We start from the raw sequence: 25538 nt of genomic DNA, 5'->3' as shown, positions 1-25538 counted from the left end.
GACAAGGCAGAAAACTGCTCCTGGCGAGGTACATGAAGAAGGCGTCCTAGCGTTGGTACATAACGGCCAAACTGTTCCGTCGCGCGAATCGCCTCGGAATGTGGTATATGTCAGAGAAGTTATCTACGCATATTGCACCGGTGTAGATTTCAACCGTTTCACCTCTTATTACTTCAAGCACTCTCCGGTGTGAAATTCGAACGGCGCCAGGAATTTTGCCGGTTTGTTCTGCAGCGCCTACAAGATGAACCATCGTTTTTTCAGCTGGTGCTTTTGAATTTGCATAATATGAATTACTGGTCAACAGAAAGCCCTCATTGACCTCGACAGGTACAGAATCAGCAATCGTGGAATATTAATGTGTGGTGTGGCATCGTCGGAAATGTCATTGTGGGGCCGCACCTCATTCCGGGTATACTAAGTGGCAGTAACTCTGTACAATTTCTGCGAAACGTTATGCTGATTTTGCTGGAAGAGATACCACTAATTCTGTGTCAGTGCATGTGGTTCCAACATGACGGCTGTCCTGCTGACTCTTCCCGTGTGGCTAGAGAGCTGTTAAATGAAAAGTTCCCAGATTGTTGGACGACGTGCTGAAGTGAAGTGGCCAGCCCCGTCTCCTGATTTGACCCCTCTTGACTTTTTTCTGTGGGGAGCAGTCAAAAATAAAGTGTATGCTCAAATACCAATTACGCCAGACGATATGAAGCATCGTATTATCGAAGCGCGCGCTGATATCTCACGTGACATCCTCGCAGCCGTTCACAAATCATTAGAACGACGACTAAAAATGTGCATTGCAGCAGAGGGGACGCATTTTGAGCACATGCTTCAGTACAGTTTTGTATCATGTACTGTATGTATTCTGCATCGTTGTGTGTTTGCTTCGTATTGTGATAAATAATAAATATTTTCAAATAAAAAACAAATACGTACGAAATAATTCTGACCAATAAGACCCTCCCCATTTACATTTATATTTCTGTTACTTAAAATGTATTATCATCTTGTAGTATTTTAATACTGTATGTTGTCTACTCTTTTGTTATCACGGTTGTCAAACAACAGAATAATATTTGCGCGACTTCATCAGTTAATTTTTGTGCAAGATATCGCAGTATCTATTATTTTTGTCGGGTAAATGGGTGTGTTTGTGTAAGGACGTACTCGCGACGTTTACCATGTACTCTACACAACAGGAAAGATCGCATTGGACTACGCGGCTTGGAAGGACGAACACGATACGAGAAAATATCTGTGTCTCAAAAACTATTGGCCTAAATATTATGATATACATATTTTTGAAACCGTCTTTTTAAGCCCATCATGTTACGCAATAACTTGACATAAGGTCCCATTTAAAAAACCAAATATGGCCTCATATCTCTGTAATAAAAATAGCACGAACATTAAATGTGATGTATTCAAGTAGCTCCTGTCCCTGCAATTCACTGTCCAAACGGCATCTTTGTATCTATTACGGCTAGGGAGGTACAATGGATGTTATCACTAAGCTGCCTCACCATTTGTATAGGGTAAAACCATAAAATTTTGCTGTAACATAGTGATCTAAATTATAATTTGCTAATATTTTGTTGTAATATAGAACTGTATATAGCAATTTGTTACAATTTTTATATAAGAGCACATTTTATGAGACATTATGTTACTATTTTGGTAAAAAAATCAGATGTATGGGGAGTGAAGTATCTGTATTCTCCACTTTGTGACAACATAAGTTTATATTGCAGCAGAAGGCGACATACATTTTGTAGTGCGGGATTTAGTTAATACACTAGGTGCCTATGATGCTGTTTTTGGCCAAATTAAGACGAGTTTTTGACAAATAATGTACACAATTTACTAGTGGGAGTAGCGCTGTTTACTTTGGTACAAAGATGAACTATTTTTGGCAACAAACGCAGTTAAAACTGTACGTTACACCAGCAGTAAAGCTTTTTGTGTTTTATAATGTTGTGGAACAAATATTTACATATTGTGGTAAATAATGCAGATAATCTTCGGTTTCTTTAAACTGTGGTACAAAGATCAAACTAAGCTCATCAGCAAGTACAGCTATTTCTGCGAGTTACACCAATTACAGAACCATCAAGAAATAAAAGTAAAGCCACATTGTGTTTTACTCGAAATCTTCATGTTTTTGGATAAATAATTCTGACCAATTTGATTTTACTGCAACATCAAAATTATTGTTAATGATCAGAGCTCTGTAGTTGTACTTAAGTATTACAGTATACTACCTACATTTGTTTTTAACTCCTAATTTTCAGATGTTTTGATAAATAATTTTATTTTTGAGCAGAGATATAATTTTAATTTCATCAGTTTTGACTTATTGTGCCATGTTTACTGTTCACATTTTGTTAGCAGTCTGAAGCTATATTGGCGCGCTATAAAAACATGTAATTTAAGTGACAGAGTGCAATAATTTATGGTTTCAACAAAACACAAAATCTTTAGTTTTATGTTATCCTGAAGTGTCAGAAGATGTAGTGTTGGCAGATACGTGTCCTACCATGGGAATGTCCGAGGTCAAACGTCATTATAAAAAGCTACACAATAATTCAGAATGCTAATTTTTATTTTGTTGTTGCGTTAACACCCCTAATCTAAAACGGCGCTTAGTCACTACGTTTTTGTGCTATCAGTAACATAGTCTCATTTAGTTTCAGGAGGAGCTGCATAATACTATTGTATTGCCTGCAGCATATGTTTTGTACTGTTACAAAACACTTTACACCTGGAAGCATGATTGTAGTATTTTATATAAGAAACTATAGTCATGTGTCATGTATTAAATTTACATGCCTTATATATTCTGGCAAACTTTTAGATATGTAAAAATTTGCGACCGTCAACAAAATCATTCCGTTGCTCATGAGGCTTACATATTTTTATTTGTGTTTTGTGTGTGTGTGTGTGTGTGTGTGTGTGTGTGTGTGTGTGTGTGTTTGTGCGTCCACCCGCTCGTGTGTGTGTGTGTGTGTACTTATATATTTTGGACATACATTTTAGATGTGGAATTACTATCAGGTATACACTGTACATATCTTTTAAAAACATATTATACATGAAATTAACTTGAGACACATGACAAACATCATGTGCTTTGCATAACAATAATGCAGACAGTTTGGATATGGAAATACTTAATTCAAGAGACCATTTTTCGCTACATTAAGAGTGGTGTCAATAGCCGTACTATGCTCATTGAAAAGTGCGGCTTAAACCGTAAGTTACTTGCTTTACTAATTTTTATAAATAATACAAGTCCTTCAGATGCTTTTAAACTTGGTGCAATGTTCTCATTGTTTGGATATGTTATTAGTGGGACTAAATTCACATGGGCTCTTTCATTTGAAATGACTTGTAGAATACTGAGCTGTGACTTACTTTTTCGTTTTAATGGTTTGTATAATACTTGGCTCTTACTGGAGAAGAGGAAGTGGAGGGGAAGACCATGACGGAGTCATGTGTTCGATATCACTGATGATGTCATGTGTTCTAGGTCACTGACGATGTCATGCACTCAAGGTCAAGGTTGATTGACGATCTCATGGATTGTTCCTGGTCCTGCATTTATGCGGCCCCTAAGGTCGGTTTGTATCTCAAATTATCATTCAGTAGCCCTGTGATTACCTTTCTATTCTGAAACTGAAAAACAGAGCTATGGTGGAACTAACCTTTCTGAATTCAGCCACAGAAGAAAATGTTGACTTGATGCAGCAGCTTGCATTCGGGCGTTGTTGGGCTGCAAAATGACAGCTGACGACTGTTCAAATTATTATGTCCTTAAGTCACTGAACGAAGAACACAACAGTTAACATGGAAAACAATGAGTTTTTTTCCTAATCTGTGAAACTATGTATAGTGAAACACTTGTTTCAAATTTGCGTATAGCAGATACACTATATGTGTTGTTTCCTGTGGCAGCCAGAAAGGGGTTATAACATTTTAGGAGTTTACGGCAATAAAAGTCTTAATTTTTTCTTTTCTTAGTAAACAGGAGTATTTAATTATTCATATGATAGTTATTACACAGTTTTACATCTAATAACATACATCTCTCACACATACATCATAACAAAGTAATGTACAGTACACAGTTACACAAAATTACCTTCTCGCTCATCTTCCCCATGTCCAGCCTTCGTGAAATGCAATAGGAAAGCTTTTACTCTCAGGTATCCGATAAAACACAGACTAATTGATATGCGGAAGGAACAACCGTTCCTACGTTACTTAACAACACTCCACGTTTACAAAAGTGGTTTACAATGTTCACTGGCGTGTGTAATTTGCAGAAAGCAGGACGAAAATATTTTCTGTACTCGGGGTCAGCAAAATCTACAAGCAAACGGCCTTCCTGCAAGCGTATTTTCTGGAACATTATCGAAGACAACATCCATGAGAGACAGGTGAGGGTTGATGTATTGCGGGGTAACCAGTTGTCTCGTCCGACGAAGGGAAATCTGTCCTCGGAGGGTACTTGACAGATAGGAGCGTCTCTGGAAAGCGCATTCTTATCCCAGGGTGACGCGGAGTAGTAAGAGAACCGCAGCAACAGATAGTCATTTTCCTGTGCAACAGTTGAACTACCACCCGCAACCATACACATTAGTCATTATACTATCTTGTTTTGCAAATTATCTTGAGTGGAATGATGCTGTTTCTACATGCACCACTGCAGGAATTCATTCGTTTATAGTTTAGCAGTACATTGTCTTGATATCAGATCAGAAGAATGCATTTCACAGATATGACAGCACGTTCTCACAGCGATTTGTCAGATGCTTTCAGTGCAATGCAATTTTTTTTCTCATGTATTAAGATAGGCAGTTATATACCATCTAGTTGCCTATTACAACATTATCCGATCTCGGTTACGTCAGAAGAATGTTTGCAATGTCCGTGATGTGTGGCAGGTTTACTATTGTTTCGCAAAAGGAGAAAGTAGATGGTGAGAAACGCCGAAATGCCAACAAGTCTTAGCAAAAAAATGAAGTCACCATTCACCTTGCGGATTTAACAGAGTTCACTTTGCCACATACGTTCGTTGTGTAGCGTACGTTAGCTTTTATAAAGTCAGTATTAAAATTCACATGAAAATGTTCATTTTGCTGGAGAATACCTGCTTCAAAAATGCACAGCAGTTTGTATCACTTCGAAAGTCTATTACAACACTATCACATTTTTCAAAGGCGAAGATTTCAAGATTGAGCGTTCCGCGGCAGACTTCGCTGCTGCTGCTATTTCTTCCATGCGTGGCGATTTTGTTGTGGATATCATATGTCTGAAGGGGATTGCAATTTATGGCTGTTACTTAGCAAAACGTATGCAGTCATGTTGGACGAACAACTGTTTTCGCTTTTCATTTACTGCTTGAAAGCGAGCCACGCTCGCCAGCCGCCCTACACCAGGTACTGCACTACCATGTATAGTAGATTTTATACTGGTATGTTACTACAGCTGATTATTGTTTTCATCGTCTGACACCTTCTGAAATCGTTGCCGTTGTGCAGACGTAGGCTGCGAGAGAGGTGAAGTATGTCGAGGCTGCACTGACGTCCTGAAGCAGGTGGCAGCTCCTGCCTGCCCGAGCAGAACTGCAGCTCTACGTCGCCCACTGCTGTGCCGGCGGGCGTCACCGGCAGTCAGCGGCGGCTGGCGTGAGTAGCGGCAGCAGCAGCAGCGGCAGCAGCCAGTGCGCCGGCGTCGCTCTCGCGCCCCTCGACACGGCGCCGCGGCGCGCTCCCGAGCTCACGCTCGCCCCCGCACCTGCTGCCCCCGCCGCCCCCGAGGCAGACGCCGCCCCCGGCAGGTCGCGTGACGGGCCAGGCGGCTGCGGCAGCGGCTCAACCGGTGACGCCGCCACCATTGCCTGCAGTGGCGCTGCAACAGTCCGCGAAACTCCGCTAGCGTCTGACGTCGTACAGGTTGACAACACAGCGTCACTTTGCAACTGACCTTTACTACTACAGCGTCAAAAAGTAACATTTTACGTTTATTATCTTTTAACAATACACTGAAGAACCAAAGAATCTGCTACAACTGCCTAATATCGTGTAGGGCCCCCGCGAGCACGAAGATGTGCCGAAACACTACGTGGCATGGACTCAATTAATGTCTGAAGTAGTGTTGGAGGGAACTGACACCATGAATCCTGCAGGGCTGTCCATTAATCTGTAAGAGTACGGGAGGGGGGCTGGTAGTGGAGATCTCTTCTGAACAGCACATAGTAATGCATCCCAGGCATGCTCAGTAATTTTCATGTGTGGGGAGTTTGGTTGCCAGCCTAAGTGTTTAAATTCAGAAGAGTGTTCCTGAGGCCACTCTGTAGCAATTCTGGAAGTGTGGGGTGTCGCATTGTCCTGCTGGAATCGCGCAAGTCCGTCGGAAAGCACAGTGGACATGAATGGATGCAGGTTATCATAAAGGATGCTCACGTACGTGTCACCTGTCAGAGTCTCATCTAGACGTATCTAGGGTCCTGTATCACTCCAACTACACACTCCCCACACCATTACAGATCCTCCACCAGCTTTAACAATCCCCTGCTGACATGCTGGGTCCATGCTTCATGAGGTTGTCTCCAAACCCTCACAAGTCCATCCACTCGATACGATTAGAACGATACTCGTCCAACCAGGCAACGTCTTTCCAGTCATCAACAGTTCAATGCCCAGGCGAGGCATAAAGCTTTGTGTCTTGAAGTCATCAAATCCCCACATCATCACTACCTCGGAAATGCTGCGTCCCACCGATCACACGCCGACTGTAATGTCACGTTCAAACTCACATAAATCTTTGATAACATGCCGTTGTAGCAACTGTAACCGACCTAACAAATGCGCCAGAAGTTTTTCTCTTATACAGTTTCAGTCACTAGCTATTGCCACCAAGAATAACTTCGGAAGTATGATAGTAGGTGTAAAGTTTGTGGGACAAAAATTGCATGGGAAAACGGGGGTCACAATGTGACGTTGGTTTTTTGTTGCTAGGTGGGGTCGTTTCAGACATATGAAGGTCAACTTTTTTTTACTAGGATGCTATAGTTTTGTACTTATTTTCTGATAGTGGCTATCGTGACGAATCCAATGATGTGTAAGAGTAAGGTCTTTGAAGTTCAACGAAGGTCACAAAAGTGGCATGAACGTCCATTTACAGAAGGTGTTGGAAGTAATGAGCATCGGAATCAATGGAGCGCTGCAATATTCTTATCATGGATTGAGTGGTATTCCTTGTCACATCGGCGCTTACCGAAGCACACGCTCTGACAATTCTCTCTCGAATATCTTCAGGTGTAGAGTCTTTTATGGATCCAACAAGAAAAACTCATTTCTAGCCATCAGCGAAACATGTGCCGGACATCCATCGTATTGATTCCACGTTCAATTCCTTGTTGCTAAAGGTATTTCTTTCAATAAGTGACCTAATGTTTCTTGCAGCCAACATGGATTTTTAGTTGCACAATAATGCATATTACGGAAAATAACATTTCCATTGTACGTGAATTAAGCCTCGTCACTATATAAAATCAAATTAAACGTCAGGATGGGTAATTCTGGCAGAGGAAGTGTTCATTAATATATACAACTCTGCTTTATAAACACTTCATATGTGACTCAGGTTTTGCATAGGACTGAAGTGGATGTTATAGTAACTATCCCGACATGAGTGTAAGTGCTGATACACGATTTGTAGATATTTGAGCCCTATTTGGCCTTTAGTATGGAGCATCTAGCAGCTGCAGCAGAGCAGCGATCCGTTATCCGTGAGAATAGCGTTATTAAATTCTTTGCTGGTTATTGAAATTTAGTTCTAGTATGACGTATTATTTTTATTACGGTGCTATATTCAGGATGCTAGAGCACACAAGGGTCCGGAGTATCATGTCCTAGTGGGCATTATTTCGGGAGTTATTAGTGTTTCTTTTTAATTTTACTGAAATTGAGATAAGCTCCGTATTAAACCTGCGAGCACCAAATATGGTATGAGGCCCAGATAGACATCTTATTAATTGGCGCTTTTGTGAGACTGAGTGGTATTTCAACAGTTATTCTCGTTTGTTTCCACTCCAGATCTATCACTCTATATTATCTAGCGCATGATGGCCAAATTTATTAAATTATTTTGTAAGGCAGGGAAAATGAGGTATCTGTGACAAGATTGAGGCCTTTCAGGCCGATAACAAAAGTGGAGGAATTGCTGAGCGATCTTTTGAAAGTGAGAAATATTGCTACGGGCTTTCCCTCTAATAAAATTTGTTGCCCATGAAGTAACCTATCACATCAGACTACTGATGCAAGTGCTATGAAACACCCTGTAGAAGGAACAGTTTCGGGAGCACGAAGAAGAGTCGGTAGTGAATGTACTCCGACTTCACATCGTTGTATTCACTGATTCACGGAAGGTTATAAGGTTACGTACAGAATTTTTGACCATGGAGGGAGGAGCTGTAAACGATTTTGAAAATTGTACAGCGTATTTCGGACTCCGTTTGTGGTGAGTTGTACCGAGTGGAGACAGAGAGGAATGCGACCTATGCTGACGAATTATCACTTCCACAGACGTGTTGGGCTTTGACATTGAACGGTTACTTTGACTCGGAACTTTAAATAATTTTCATTAGACGTTTTTAAGTGTGGCACTCTAAACATTTTCATATGTACTCCGTTGCCTGCTATAAAAATCTAGTGGCAGTACAGGCACACTTAGACATTGAAAGTGTTCGTGCTTGAAGGTGGTCAAATATTTGTGTACCTCTGCTATTTGTCATTTTTCTACTATTGGCATTCATTCTTTACTATGAATTTTAGTGCAAGTATAGATATTCTGACTAGGCGTAGTGTTCTGCAGTTTCTTCGTTTTACTACACAGTAGAACAGTATGTAAGTGTAGGAACAAGAATTGTAAAGAAACTGACTGAGATGCCGCTAAGTGGGGAGCGACTGCTGGATGCTCAATGGTGTCGAAAAAGAATATCAGCACGAAAGCTTGGAGGTAGTTTCGTCAGACTGTACAAGAGGGAAACCAAGAACAACTGATTCATCACTCTGACCACAGCGCATAGCACACACACTACTCTGTTGTAACGAGACTAAATGTAGTAACGTCGCCTAGAGGTTTCATAAGAACACATTTCTGGATGCAGATTCCGCATGAAGGAATGTTCGAAGACTATGAAGTTAAACACTAGAGCACTAGAGAATTCTGACAGGCTCAGGAAATGAGAACACATAATGTCAGAAGTGTATGTATGGAGGGGGGAATGGGGCTGGGGTCACGTAATCGCCTGCTATAAAACCTCCGCCCTTCTCAAGCTCCTCAAGCTGCTGAGTCAACCGTCACACAGAGAGACCGATTTTGTAATCAGATCGACCACCCAGATGACGACCTGGCTTGTTAAAGCAGACACAGAATGTGGAAAATGTGTCAAAGCAAACACAGAACGTGGCAAAAGAGAAACCGTCAGTGCCTTGCAGGGTCGATACCTCCTACCGATCGGACTGACAACCTTATGACGGACATTGGCTACGACACTAGTACTGAGCACTGCACGATACCCGCTACTGACGTAATCATATGCTTGCTTGATCTGTCGCAGATAGCAAGATAACAGCTTCTTGTCATACTGCCCTCCCACGCTGTCACAGAGATTGTTTCCCCGTGTCGCTTGCCATAGAATTTTCTTCCTTCTTTCCTTAAAACCGCTTTCTTCGAACAACATTCGACCACTTCTTCCACCGATGTGCCCTTATTAGCGGGTAATCCTGCAGACTTATTGACGATATCACAGGCCCACATCCTGTAAACTCCTCGAGGTAATTACTAACAAATGCAGAGGTGACAGTAGAACTTTTATGATGGTCACCACACTAGTGCAGCCGTGGGAGTGTCCACTGTTTAGTAAGGAAGAAAAAGCTCCTTCTCAGAGTGAAGCCACTCCACCTGTATCATGAATAATAATGCTTTCGTGAATTCAGCCCGTCTCCACAAGCTGCTGCCAACTTGGAGACAGCTGCTGGAGGCCCACTACTGTCTGTCTGGCCATAGAAGGCACTTCTGATATGCATGCCGCAGTTCTGCCAATGACAATCGTGACTGGCTGAGGATTGGAGCCGAGCCGATCTTCCATTAATGGAGAACCGGTCGTCCATCTGCAAGCTGGTCAACTTTGGCGCTATGTCGCCACCACTGGAGCTTTACAAACACCTCCTTGCCGGTTGTGCGCTGGGACCACCAATCGGACTGTCCTTCGTGTTGCTTTTCAATCCTCTGCCTCCACGCCCTCTCCACAACCGACTACAGGAGTATCCAGCACTGTGGAATTGAGTCTAAGCACAGTCTCTCATCGAGAGCGCTGAGACTTTGACAGTGTGTGGGCTGCGGAGACACACAGCCACCGAACCCTCCTACGGATCGCAGCGCAGAGCAGAGACAACGGCAGGACCAGCGCCAGCAAGTTCCTCGCCGGGAATCCAGACGTCAACTTAGGCTTTCAAGTAGCGCGGATGCAGCGCAGTCAATGCTAGGAATCGTCGGAAGAGGACGGAGTGATTGTAAAACTCCCGCCGTCAAATGATTGTGAATTGAATGAAGTTTCTCTAGCTCCCTGGTGCTCCAAAGGATCACTCCGCCCTACTCTTCAGTCGAAAGATAACAACATGACCACAGCTCGGTTCGTAATGCAGTGCACTTGCACTTGCACTCTGGGCAGCATATATCGCACGTTTATCGGGAGTTAAGTGTGAACCTCTATTAACTTTCTGTGCACCTCTCACAGGCTGAGCATCATAATTACGTGGATTTGAAAAGTTATACTAGACTGGTATGTTTTCTTCCTTACTGATATAAAAATAAAAGAGACTATTCTGCTTTTACATTTCCTCCCACACCTGATTACGTTTGTAGTGTTTTCTTCTTTACTATTTCTGCGTGCGCTGGTCATTGTGTGGACCAGTAAATCAATGGCTGAAGACCTATATCGTTTCCCGAAAGTGGCGTATGGTTCGTTTCTGCGGGCACTGAGAACGCGGGGGAAAGAGGGTTTCTCCAGTCCGCTAGTAATGAATAGGCTGTCCTTTCCCTAATGCCCCTAAATCGGTGGTGACGACGCTATACGACGTCGATACAAGGTCGAGTGATTTCCTCATGGTTGCCATTGTTTTCCAATACGCATTTCACACAAACCGGAAAGTACTTATGGGGTACAGCATCTCTGTAAGCAAGAGCAGGGAATGGCCAATGAAAATGCCTACTTTCTGCTGTTGATTGTGTTTAGACGCAGGACGTAAATGCTAAAGAATTTCGTGCAGAGAAGCCATCGTACACTGTAGAAATTATGTGCCTTCCGGAGTAGCATATTTCAAAATTTGAGAAAGGACGGTCTTTTATGATCAACTGAGTATTTACTTGCAGTGTGGAAATTTGAGAGATTCTGACAGCATGTTTCCGGGCTCAGGGATGGGTGTTGGGCTGAGCTTTTCGGTATTTTGGGAGAGTGCCACCTTAAGTGAACGCGCACGTGCTCTATAGGCAGAGCTCTCAGTTATTTCAGACCGTGAATCAGTATTTCGCTGGACGGTAGTGTTTTAGTGAACGAGACGGATTTGACTAAGTTTAATGGAAGCCTGTAAGATGCACTGATGAGCCAAAATATTATGACCAGTGCCTACCGCGAGTCTGAATGCCTCCTGGTGCTTCTGCGAGAATGTGACGCAGTAAGGAAGGGGTGTTAGTGGACGAGATACTAGTGGGCTGTCGTTATGGCGAAGAACGGGAATCGTCTGACAAAGGGCACATTGTTGTCGCGCTGCGGGTGGAAACAAGAATCTCTAAAAAGGCGAAGCTGGTCGGCTGTTTGCGTTCTACTGTCGTAAACACCTAAAGAAAGTGGTTGAACGATTTTACAAAACGTTTAACACTGTGCTGTCTGTGATAATGTTATTTATTTTGCTACCGGTTTTGGTCTTAAACCATCGTCAACGGAAGAAAAATTATCGCAGATGTATAACATGTCATACTTACTCTAACATACGTTACCACCGAAGGCCATAATTGCCAATAAAAAGGAAAAATTGTAGCAAGATTAAAGTATGATGGCCGTTTGACATGTTGTCCATTTGTCAGTGGACCATCATATTTTTCATATTTCAATCTTGCAACAACTTTTCGTTTTTATTGGCAGTTATGGTCTTTTCAAAGCATGAAGCATGGATGCCATGAGATACATCTGCAGTAATTTTTCTGCCATTGACGATGGTTTAAATCTGAAACCGGTAGCAGAATAAATAATACTATCTCGGCACAGTGTTATGCATTTCGTAAAATTCGTACATGCTGTTGACCAGCGCCAAGGCAGGACGATTGGATTGAAGGATTGTGGAATAGCGCATGGCAGTATGGTACTGGACGTTCACGTCTCATCATTAAACGTAGAGGTCGGAGGATATCCACTGTGTAATCCATGGTAGGTACCGATCTGTGAGAGATCTGACACCAGAGTATAATTCTGGCGCAGGCGCAAGTGTGTTTTCACACTGCTCCCCCCCCCCCCCCCCGTCGGATATTCGAGTCTTCCCTTGGGCATTTGTGTATGTGTTGTCCATAGAGTAAGTTAGTTTAAGTAGTTTGTAAGCCTAGGCGCCGTAGGCACCGATGACCTCAGCAGTTTGGTCTCATAGTACTTACACAAATTTCCAATTTTCCGCGAGTGTTTCGGATCACACTGTTCAGATATCATTGTCGAACATGTAGCTCCATGTAACACGACCACTACGTGTTTCTGTATTTACCCAACGACATAGTCAGTTAAGATTGCAGTGGGCGCAGTATCATTGAATTTTCACGGTGGAGCAGCAGAAACGTGTTGTGTGAATGAATCACAGTTTTTACGCCACGTCGATGTTTGGGTCCTCATCTGCAGTCATCCAGGCGAATGGCTGCTCCAAGGGTGCACTGTGCCACAGACCCAGGCCGGTGTAAGCAGAATTATGCTATGGGGTACATTTAGCTGGGTTTCTATGGGACAAATGGTAGTACTTGTAGGCACCATGACAGCAGTGAAAAGACACCGTGACAGCACTCAACTACGTAAACATTATTGCGAATCACCTGTGTCCCTTCACGGTTGAAGTCTTCTCTCAGAGCGACATCGTCTTCCAGCGGAAAATCTCTCCGCGACCCAAGAGCAGAATCGTGTTACAGTGATTTGAGAACCATAATGGTAAACTCTCATTGATATCTCAGCCAGCAAATGCCCCTCATCTATACCAACTGGAACACATTTCGGGCGCCAACTGCGTGCCCACAAAACACCCTCTCGTAATTTGCGGAAATTTAGTGACCTGAGAGAACACACCTAGTGCCGTATACATCTGGAAACGTATGAGGACTTGTAGAATCCATGACAAGCAGAATCACTTCTGTACTGTGTTTGATTAGTGGAAAAACACGCTAATAAACAGGTGGTCATAATGTTTTGGCTCATTCGTGTTTATTTGTTTCCCTGGAAATATGAAAGTGATTTTTCTAAAGGCTCCTTCCTATTGACTTTCAGCTGTATTCCTGTTCTGTTGTCGTGGAGTTTACTGGCAAAAGTTGCTCGTAGCCTAGAGGCGGTTTTGTACTACCGGTGACCACATTGCAGTCCAGTAGTAGTATTTCTCGACAGTCGTAAGATATCTAAGAGGTTTTTGGTTACTGAATTTTGATCTGAGAAGTTTAACCCTAATTCGTGGGTCAAACGATACCGTAGATCCTCATTTGGACGGATTTTACTTGTGTAGCAGTACAGAAAATTAATCTGCCTCCGCCAACTAAGTTTTTTGATTAAATCTGCTAGCACTGTGTCGTGAAATTCCTCTCGCGCTCCTCTCATTGCCAGGAGTGTGTGGGGTTTGGCCACGGTCTCGAGTGTGATATCATATAATCCTACAGATTGTCCGAAGCATGGGGGAAAGGAACGTTTCAGCCTTTATTACATTTTAACATTTGGAATCTACATAGTGCCACACTTCAAACATTGTGTATTCCACGACTATTGTTAGTCTGAAGAAAACCCTTTTGGGTATTGGGCCCCATCATTTTGTAGTAGAAAAAAAATTTCTGGGTCATCAGTCTTCTGATTGGTTTCATGCAGCCCGCCACGAATTTACTTCCGCTGACAACCATTTCATATCAGAGTAGTACTTGCAGTGTTAATTATTTGCTGGATGTATTCCAGTCTCTGTCTTCCTCCACAGTTCTTAACGTCTGCAGTACCCTGTAGTTCCGTGGAAGTTATTCAGTGATGATTTACCAGATCTCCTATCATCCAGTCTCTTCCACATATTTCTCTCCTCTCCGATTTTAGTTGCGAACCTCCTCATTCCTTACCTTCTCAGTCCAGCTACTTCACTACATTCTTCTGTACCACCAAATCTCAAGTGCTCGATTCCCTTCTGTTCGAGTTTTCTCACTGTCCATGTTTCACTACCATACAATGCTATGCCCCAAACGTACATTCTCGTAAAGTTCTTCCTCTGCTTAATCACTGCTTTTGAAACTATTGGATTTATATTGACCATGAATACTCTTTGTTCCAGTGCTAGTCTGCTTGTTATGTCCTCCTTGCTCCGGCAATCATACGTTCTTTTCTGCCCAGGCTGCAGAATTCCTTAACTTCATCTACTTTGTCACCAATCTTGATGTAAAGTTAATCGCTGTAGTCATTTTTGATACTTTTCTTTACTTTGCTTTCTCTCCGACTTTCAAACGATATTCTGTATTCACTAGATTCTTCATCCCAGTCCACGGAACCTATAATAGTTAATCACTTTTATTGAGGACAGCAGTGTCATGAGCCAATAGTACAACTGACATCCTTTCATCTTCAACATTAATCTCACTCTTGAATCCATATTTTAATTCTGTATTTGTTCTTCAATGTACAGATTGAACAGCAGGGGCGAAAGACTACGACCATGTCTTACACACTTTTTAATGCAGGAACATTGTTCTTGCTCTTCCAGTCTTTTTGTTCCATCTTGGGCTCTTGTACTTATGGTATATTACCAGTTTTTCCCTGTAGCTTATCCCTACTTTTCTGAGAATTTCCAAAATCTAGCACCATTTTATACGGTCGAACGCCTTTTTCAAATCGACGAAGCCTATGAAAGTGTCCATTATGGAGCACAACCTCAGAAATGCCCCTCTCGTGCCATTACCTTTTCTAATGCTAAACTCATAGTCACCTTACAGATCTTAATTATCTTTTATATTCTTCTCTGTATTATTCTTGCTAGAAATTTAGATACATGAGCTCTTAAGCTGACTGCGAGATAATTCTCGCACTTTTCGGTTCTCGGTATCTTCGGAGTTGTGTTGGTGATGTTTTTCCGAATGCCTGATAGCATATCGCCAGTCTCATACATTCTACACACCAACGTGACTAGTTGCTTTGTTGCTACGTCCCCAAATGATTTTATAAATTCCGATGGAATGTTGTCTTTCCTGCTTCATTTGATCTTAATTCGTCCGAAGCTCCTTTAAATTCTGATTCTAGTACCGGATTTAATACAGAATCTCATGACGACTCTGATTTCTTCTTCTCGCACGCCATCAGAGAAGTCCTCCCCGTCATAGAAGCCTTCAGTGAACTCTTTCCACCTAACCACTCTCTCCTCTGCATTTAACATTGGAAATCCCATTTCGCTCTTAATGCTGCCGCCCTTGTTTTTAATTGCACCGGCGATTTTTTTGACTTTATGCTGAGTATGCTTCCCGACAACCTACTTTCAGTTCTTTTTTACATTTTTATGCAGCTATTTCACCTTAACTTCCCTGGAATTCCTATTTATTTCATTCCTTAGTGACTTGTATTTCTACATTCTTGAATTTCCCTCAACGTTTTTGTACTTCTGGCTTTCGTCGATCAAATTACGTATTTCTTCTTTTACCATTGATTTATTGGCAATTAAGTTCCTTGTACCAAAGTATTTAATTTCTCTTTTTGATTTGTCCATCCTTCTTCGATTTAAATGGCTACTGAGGTATTCATTATCGCAGTGTCAATGGTCTTAGAGAACATTTGCAGTATCTCGTCACTCCTTAGAATTTACGTATCCCACTTCTTTTCACACTGATTCTTCCGGACTAGTCTCTTAAACTGCAACCTACTACACATCATTACTAAATTGTGATCTGCTATGTGCGCTTTACAATCCAATACCTGATTACTTTATCTCTACACAAACATGGTGTAATCTAGCTATCTAACTGGAATATCCGGTATTTCCTGGCTTTTGCCAAGAATATCACCTCCTTTTGTGACTGAGCGGAGCATTAGGTATTGCTACTTTATTGCAGGACACAAAACAACCTTTCTGCTCTTTCATTCCTTCTACCAAGCCCCGTACTCTCCCGTAACTTTCTTCTGCTCCTTCGCCTACAACCGCATTCCAATCCTGCATGACCACTGGATTTTCTTCTTCCTTTACGTATTGAATCACCCTTTCAGTATCCTCATATACTTTTTCTATCCCTTCATCTTCTGCTGGCGTCGTCGGTATGTCCCGTTATTCCGTTTTCTGCTGATGTTGATGTTATCCTACACTCGTCTGACCATAAATCCTTGTCCTTTTTCCATTTCACTTTACTAACCACCAATGCATCTAGACTGTCCCTTTTCAGATCTGCTAGCTTCCCTACCACTTTCAAATTTCTGGCATTCCCACCCAGAGATACGAATGGGGGTCTAATCCGTAAGCTTCTGCTAATGTAGAGATTATCATGACACTTTTGCAATTAGAAGCGATATGCTCTTTGGATACACATTATGGGCCTTTAGTATTGTGGTTTCCATGCCGTTAATTATTGCTGATTCTTTCGCCTTTTAGAGTCAACTTCCCACCTCAAGGACAAGAGAGTGTCCTGTATCTATGTCCGATCCGCCGCTCTCTTTGAGTAGGCCGTTGGCAGTGCGGGGGTGACTTCTTCTACTGGAAGTCATCGGACGCCATTGCTGACGATTTTTGTTCAAAATTTAAGCATTAGCGAGGATCGTACGCCGAACACAGGACGTGGAACTGAAACCCCACTGACCGTGATGGAGAGTAGCATCATAACAATTTTTGCTGTGCCTTACAGGGTGGGCCACGTAGCGACGTTACAAAACAATTCGACGAAATTTGGACTTGATCTGAAGCAAAAAGTGTTTGTAGGCGTTTTTACCCTTCCTTTTTCGCATCGTCCTGTGGAATACTCATAGGTGGTTTCGACTTTGACAGACACGCGAATAGTGTACAAAAGTGTCCGTCTAAGACCAACCAATTCAGCACCAATCTCAGTGATATCTATGCATCTTTGTTGAGCACGTTAATATTGTACCTGCCACAACGTTCGACACCAATTCAGCCTTGTGGTTGCTCTAGCGCAGTAAGGTATGCAAACTCCACCTAAAAGTGTCGAAGGAGTTGCCTGTCACACAGGCATTAGCGCAGCCTCATAGCTGAATTTGGTGTCAAAGTTTCTGACCAGCGCATTTCCAACCTGCTAATAAGATGCGTGGATGTCACTGATGGTGTTACGAAACTGGGTGGTCTTGGAGGGATACTTTGTCATTTTATTCGCACTAGTGTCAATGTTGGACCCTCCAGTGATCATGCCAAATGACGGCGCGAAGAAGGAGCGATGAAAAGTATAGAAATACACTACTTTTTGGATCACATTCTAATTGTGTCTAATGGGTTTGAGTGATCCGTAGTGGTTCTATCCTACATGGGATCTACTACAATGGGATGAGATCACATTTAGTGCGACAGTAGGCCCGCGATGTCTTAAGATCGGGGTTGAAACGGCCGTGGGGCGGCATCACAGGCCAAATCGTTGAAGAACGTAGTCCTGTTAGTCTCCGCACGGTAGCGTTGGGCAGATGATGGCGAACTTTACTGCCAATGTAACATTATTAACCAATCTTACAGCTCACATGAACTTCTGAGAAGTGGCCTCTTTTCCCATGTTTCAACACCTTGCCGTCTGAAGCGTCGCCGATTCCGAAGGTGACGTAGCGGGGTGACATCCCCATCCTATCGCACTATTACAGAAGAAGGTTGCTGGCACCTTTGAGCAAAATTCAGACCTATAAGTTGCAATGCGGGGTTTCGAATAAGTGGTCATCTACTTTTCCTAAACAGTGAATTTTGATAATGCATTTATTTCAGGTGTTTTAAATCGGTTCGGAGGCAGCCTACGAGAGACTACACATTACCTTATGTTAGCACTTTACTCAAGATGATAGCAGCTCATTCCTTGCAGGTACATGTCTATATGGTCTTTTCATTAACAACTCCATGGTCTAGCATACCATCACCCTTCTTTCTTATTACCATATCCAGGAAAGGAAGACATTCATTACTTTCAAGTTCAACAACTTCAGTAATGTTCCGAAAAATGCTGTGTAAGTAGTCCAAATATGAAAATTATCGTTGATCTACCGAAAGATATGTTTAGGTTTCAGATGGGCATTTTGAAGTTCTACGTCCTCTAGATATTCCTGTAGAGATCTTAAATCCCAGAGGCCAGTAAGGATTAGCCATAGCTGCTTACCACCTCATCAATAACACTACCTTTTAAGATTCAGAGAGCTACTTCGAACTATATGATGAAAGTAATGAGTGGCGGAATTATAAACTGTTTGTAAATAAAACCAACCTAGTGAATTCTAAGTATCGAAAACCACAACCAATCAAGGAATTTATTATGCCAACACACTGTCGACGCAATTTTTTTCTTTTTTTCAGTAATTATGTCACTGTTATAGGATGGTGGCGGCCACAAAATGGTACAGGATATCGTACAGGTGGCAATACTGTATGTGAACGACGTTAAGGGCCAATTTTTCTGATAATGTGATGAGGAAATCTACGGGGTGTCCTATTGATGGTGAAAGCACCGGTGAGAATACTTACGGCTGGTAGTGAGGATCAGCGCATTCGTCCGATCCGGTCGTAGAGTAGTTGTCTTCAGCGCTGAAAAGAAACAGGTTTACAATTGTAGTGTTTCCAGTGTACAACTAATATGTACATGTAAATTTCGTATTTATTATTTTCTCATTGAGTGTTGGAAGTTACTCAGAGTAGAACACCTGAAGTTGATAAAAAAATTTATATATATTTTCGAAGGACAATCACTAAAACTACAACAAATTAAAGCGAAAATTGGTTAGGAAAGGAATCCAGGGGCTAGAAACGCGCTGTAATCTGGATCAGATCACTCTTTTGAACTTTAAGAGATAAAAGTTTATAATTTAATCAACGGAACAGTGTGGATCACGTACTATAGAATACTCACTTAAGTCATGGTCTAGACTACTTACTTCATTAAATAATAGAATAACATTGACTTATGTAGCAACAAATGCTACCTTTCTGTATGTATGTAGAACTTTTACATTCGGCTTTTTCTGATATCCTGAACTACTCACTTCATTAATGTATACTTACGATCAACTGTGACTTCGAGAAATTGGTGCATGTAATCAAATCTATGTTTCTTGTAACAGTTGTTTACTAACAGCATTAGTCCTCCTATGGTTTGTTGAGGATATCTCTTTTGGTCTTATCTAATGTTTTCCAGTTCTATATTTTGTTTTTATGCAGTCACCGAAGTATTTAACTGATAAGTGTCTGATTGCTGCAAACCGAAAGTTTTTGTTTAGTGACTATAATTCTAAAGTAGTATACGATCCCCTGTTTGACTTCCGGCTTCTTTTCATACCATTTACTTTACCTGGCATAAAATTATTACGCCAGTCTTCACTTTCGCTGTCATCTTTTGCTGTCATATTTTCAGATTAGAGAGCAAGTTAATAGGTTTTGAGAGGGACGGTTTATACTAGCTGACTTGAACAAATCGTAATTATAAAAGTACTGTTGAACCGACTTTATACAAATGGCGTTATGCAGTTTTCGAGCTAGTTTAGTCAAGATGGTAGGACAACATACTGGCTACAGAAAATTAGTTGAATTAAAGAACTATCATTAATAATTATTGATTAAAACGTGAACAATAAAACTATAATTACCCTTCGTACAAGCTACCTTGACAAACTTGGGGATCAGATTAATGTTTATTGAACTAAATTGTTTTGGGATTACATGCACTTAAGCTGTATTTTAATTACTTTTAAATTTCATGAATTTGTCCTACTTACGGTTTTGCAATGTTTGGCGTGAAGAGAAGTCGCCTGAAAAGCTTCTAAGACTGCTGCAGGGTATGTAGAACTGAAAATAACTCTTCAGAAAAAAAAGTTCGATGCGTTGCGCCTGCATATTCAAGGGGTTCGCAAGATACCATTAGTGACAGATCGTCTCATAGCGTAGGCGATAGCGCTCGAGACTGCTTAGCCTTTGGCTCGGATTCGATCCTTGATAGTATTCCACGTCCAATTTTCGTATGACTTTCTTGTTTGGTTTTAGGAAACCAAATGAAGAACACGTTTGGTGACACCGCCTCTAGTAACCCGCTTTAATTTGTAAGCACATCTATCTGACTGGCTAACTTTAGTGCTAATCAATTCGCAAATGGCGCAACGTATCGAATTTTTTCTTACACGTTATTTTTCAGCACAGCCTGCCTTACAACATCCTTACAAGCTTTTCATACTGACCACACTACATAAACTTTACATGTTATAATAAATCGTCCTTCTGTGAATGAATGATTTTAATCGTCTTAATCTCCTGTTTGTAATAAAATATCCTTCTTTGTCTCCTAAAGAAATTATTGGTCACACGTAAAATTTTCCACTTCATGCTTGATTAGTATGTTTTCAGACACATGTTTACTGCCTACAAGAAGGACAACGTTCTCTGATGACAGCCGATGAAATATTTTCTTATAAACATCAGGTAATTAACTTCTTTACACAATGGCTTGCTTGTAGGAAGTCAGATAACCGTTACCCCTTATAAAGTTGTTACATTTTTTTCAGTTGATTCCTAAACAGCGTTCTGAAATATTTACCTGGGACGGTAGTCTCTGGCATTATCGTAGTCGTTGTCGGCGGTCTTGTCGGGATTTTGATCTCTGTAATTACAGAAAAATTATTGATGTAGAACGGAGTTGTAATTTAAAAGAAAAATTGATGTTAAACTACTGCTTGTAACAATAACATATTTTTCTGAGCAAAAGAAAGTAATAATAAATGTGGAGTAACTCTTGTATCGGATAGTGAGACGGCATTCATATGTGGTGATGCAACAGAAAACTGAGCAATGCTGTCATTTGTATTTTTTTTTAAAGAAAGCAGTGGAAGAAGCTCAGAAATAAACCACTAGTTTATTTTAACCGGAATAACTGGAAACGTACGTGCCGCTAACTTCTTTCTACCAACAATTTAAATGCCAAAAAACTCCAGTACTATTTCACTAGATATTTAGCAAATTCAGACAAATGACTTATGTACTGTCAGTGGAATAACAGAGGCAGAATTTCAAAAACAGCTGCAGCTCTGAAACAGAGCTTGCTGTAGGATGTTTACATGGTCTCCTCCTCATCTCAGCACAATGCACACACCTTCATAGAAATAAGCGAAATTGTCATAAAAGTTCTTCCCTGGGATATTGATCAACTCGTGCGTCACAATGGTTTTAATACCTATTACGTCGTCAGAGCGTTAACCCTTGATGTGAATCTCTGCAGTCTGCTTTGTGGTAGTCTCGAACTGATACCACCAAGTTTCATAACCCACGACGATTCTGCCTAGGAAAGAACTGTCCGCATTTTGCATTTTAAACAAGTCACAGCAGGTGTCCAAGCGTCGTTGTTATTCTGCGGGTGTCAAGGTGTGTGGGGAAAACTTAACACTGCATATTCTCTGCACCAGAATACGCTTTAGAATGTTCTGAACACCTAATTTAGAAACGTCACTCTACTGAGAATTTTGACACGAAGACGTTGGCATATTATGGCTGCAAGTCCACTACTTAATACTGCCTGCTTACTATAGACTGGTGGAATGCAAATTTTTTGTTTACAGTTGTTAGTTCAGGGTGCCCCCGTATTTATTGCACTGAGCTCGCTTATGCGACAGGAATTTAACCAGTCTCAGCACCTTCTTGGAGGGCTCTGTACAGTTCACTGTGGGTGACGGATAAATTCATGGCCAATTACAGGGTACTTAATACAAATGTTGATATCTCCAAAACATTTTCACTAACATATTTCACAGTAATTTCAGTGTCAGCTCCTGACCACACTTCCGAAAGTATCTCGCAAAGTGAAGAATCATCTCACAAGTGGATCTTATTGGATCTATGTTTCTTGGAACATTTTTGCTCCACTTGCTTATACTTTCACAAATATCAGTTTTCGCTGTTAATTATGACACAGCCTGCTTAATGTAGCTCTAAACTAAAGAAAACAATCGTCGTAACAGAGAGAATGGTATCGCCCGATGAGGACGTACCGTAGAGGCGAACCGTCCCGTCGTTGTGGCCCAGTGAGTTGGTGGAGACGCATGTGTACGTGCCCAAGTCCTTGGCCGTAATGTTGCGAATCGTCAGCCGCAGGTGCACTTTGTACGAGAACCTCTCCTCCTCCACGTGGTGCTTCACACTGAAACAAACACAGTTTTAGATTGGTAATCATTCGAGCAATAGTACAGTTCCCAGATAGGGAAATCCACTGACATAAGCGAGACTCATGGTCTAACCTTAGTAAGAATCTATGGAAACTGATTGAAGAATGACGTATGTCGGCGCATGTTGAGTAGCCTAAATGCATGCCAAATGGAACTCTTTTCCAACATAAATTAATTAGAAATAATTCAAACACCAAGATGGCTTAAATACTGTTCACTGGATAACTGGTTTCAACACACTAAAAGTGTGAAGATATAAGATGACAGGTTTGAGGGAGGGCAGGTTTGAGGGAGGGCTTACGTGAGTTATACTATATACATTACTATTAGCACAGTACCACACACCTGAATGTAGATTAACATTTATAAACCATTTGGATATAACGCTACATGAGGCAGACCAGCTGATATAAAATCATTGTCACAAAAAGTAAAGCCCAGCATGTAGGTTTTAATCACTCGTCACGTTGTATCTAAGTCGTTTAATTTTTTTTCTTTATTGTATTTCAATTCCCCATTGGGGCGGGCTGGCAGCAGCATATGCGCTGCTCTTCAGTCGAAAGACATAGAACAAACAAGAGAAGACACTTAAAAATAACAAAGGAGAGAATATGGTGAACATAAATATAAAAAGGGGGATCATCATGGAAGGCAATAGAAAAAAAAACGGGGTGACAGTAAAATGGAGATAAAAAACTGTTAAAACTGTTTAAAAGTAGCACACACAAAAAGCCACACACTGCGACAATTAAAAGAACACAAGGCACAGTATGACTGGAGCATGAAAGGTATCGACGGATGGTGTAGCACATAACAAACACTGATGGCGAACCTCAACGCAGTACACAATTACAATCACACCTCTTGATGCACAGGAGCAACAGCACTCAGCACTAAACACAACACTGATGTGGCACACTGACGATGATCAAGACCGAGGATCTGCCAGGCGCAAGGAGATGAGGGAAACTGGAAGAAGGGAGGGAGGGGAAGAGATGGGGGAGATGAGCGGGGGGTGCTCTGAAGAGGACCAGGTAGGGAGGGACGTGGGAAGGAAAGAGGCAAGTGTGGGGTGCAGGGTCTCAGGGGGAGAGGGGGGGGAGGAGGAAAATCCGCTCTGGGAGAAGGAGGGAAGAGGAAAAAAGGGAGCCCTGGGGAGGGGGGGGACAAGGCCAGGTTATAGTTGGAAGGAAGGGTAGATGTCACGGCGAATCTAAGTCGTGTTATGAACAGCTTAATATGTGTAAATTCCTGACTTCCATATATGAATAAGGGTAAATTATAACATGTAGTTTTGTACGGCGTTAATATGGATAATGCCTATCCTTAAGATGTTTTACTCTGTAATTGACGTACTTTATATTATGTATAGTTGTATAGTATGCATAGTATTTATAGTATGTACAGTAAGTGTATGCGAAAGTGGTCTTTGCATGGGTATTTGATTAGCAGTAATAGTAAAAAGGTGGGACTGTATGTGCACTGCTTGGACAGAGCTATCTAGTGGCCTGTTGTGAACCACTAGAATCGCAGCAGGTAAACCGGCGCGGAATAGAGCAGTGTGATGGCGACCGTTGTTAGTCGAGCAGCGGTCATGTACGAAACAGTTTTATCTTGTGACTTCGGTTTTACATGTCTTATGGAAAAGAATGTCCATGAGAGCAGTTGTTTTTTACTTTTTGTGACAATTATTTTATATCAGCTGATCCGCCCCATGTATCGTTATATTATAAATGGATTATAAATGTTGATCTACATACAGATATGTGGTTCATAATGGTTCAAATGGCTCTGAACGCTATGGGACCTAACATCTGTGGTCATCAGTCCTCTAGAGCCGAGAACTACTTAACCCTAACTAACCTAAGGACATCACACACATCCATGCACGAAGCAGGAGTCGAACCTGCGACCATAGCGGTCACGCGGTTCCAGACTGAAGAGCCTAGAACCGCACGGCCACACCGGCCGGTAGGTATGTGGTGCTGTACTAATAGTAATACATATGTAGTGTAACTCATGTAAGCCCTCCCACATACCTGTCACAGATCCGATGATGGCACCTTTAATGTGCTGAACCCGGTTATCCAGTAAATACTATTCAAGCGATCTTGGCGTTTGAATTATTTCTACAACAGCGTGATACCAAGTCGCACATCTGGCTAACTCCAAGTCATCCCAAAATCTTTTTAAGTCCCTCATCTCATGTGCTTGGACCCTGGCGGCGGCTTAGGCTGGTGGAGGAAACATCTGACTGTGAGGACTCCCTGTAGTGAAGTGATTTTGTACTGATTACTTACTAAAAGGAAGACTTGTATTTCTGTGTTTTGAATCCTTAGCTTTTTTCAGATTGGCTCGGCTATGCACATTGCAAGTGATGACAGTAAGGAGATTCCTTACAAGATGCTTGCTCAGTTCCATGAGTTTCGATTCAGGTAGGTAACCAGGAACATAGTTCCTACTATTTTTTGCTGGAAAAAGGTATGTTACTCACAGTCTCTTTCTGTGGCCGATGAAGTGGGACCTCGTCAGCACAGTCGAGTTTTTCTCTGCCTTTAACTTACGTTTTATTTACAACAGGCAATCCTATCAGTGTTTCTGCACCGTTATCATTGAATTTTAGAGCACTCAACCCTCGGCGGCTTCCCAAGCTTACAGAGATGTCCCAAACTGGGAACTCACACTCCATTTTCTACACATGATCTATAGTGTCTGGTGTATTGCTTGGAAAACAGCTTTCTAGGTTTTGTTTATGGTAGTGGCTTCCCACACCTTGCTAAATGGGGGCCTTAAATCACGGGAGGTCGTATCTGTGTTGACTGTGTTCCATCTGGCATCCAGTAGTTGCACCTCAAAGCAAAGTCCGTTCATCCTTGTACCGGTGATCTGCACC

The 25538-nt window shown here is 41.7% G+C and overlaps 1 protein-coding gene across 1 annotated transcript in view; it reads right to left on the bottom strand.

Annotated features, from left to right (window-relative positions):
* Window positions 1-5196: 5196 nt before the first annotated feature.
* Window positions 5197-25538, bottom strand: part of LOC126095613 (lachesin-like) — a 405319-nt gene continuing 384977 nt past the window's right edge. The window contains exons 6-10 of the mRNA XM_049910381.1: window positions 22472-22620; window positions 21028-21090; window positions 18972-19031; window positions 5703-5913; window positions 5197-5314 (exon numbers count right to left, since the gene is read on the bottom strand). Coding sequence (XP_049766338.1) covers window positions 5197-5314; window positions 5703-5913; window positions 18972-19031; window positions 21028-21090; window positions 22472-22620 — 601 coding nt within the window. The remainder of the gene's footprint in view (window positions 5315-5702; window positions 5914-18971; window positions 19032-21027; window positions 21091-22471; window positions 22621-25538) is intronic.

This window comes from Schistocerca cancellata, chromosome 8 (assembly GCF_023864275.1).
Source record: "Schistocerca cancellata isolate TAMUIC-IGC-003103 chromosome 8, iqSchCanc2.1, whole genome shotgun sequence".
In the NCBI taxonomy this organism is placed as follows: domain Eukaryota; kingdom Metazoa; phylum Arthropoda; class Insecta; order Orthoptera; family Acrididae; genus Schistocerca; species Schistocerca cancellata.
This window is presented reverse-complemented; position numbering and strand designations above follow the sequence as displayed.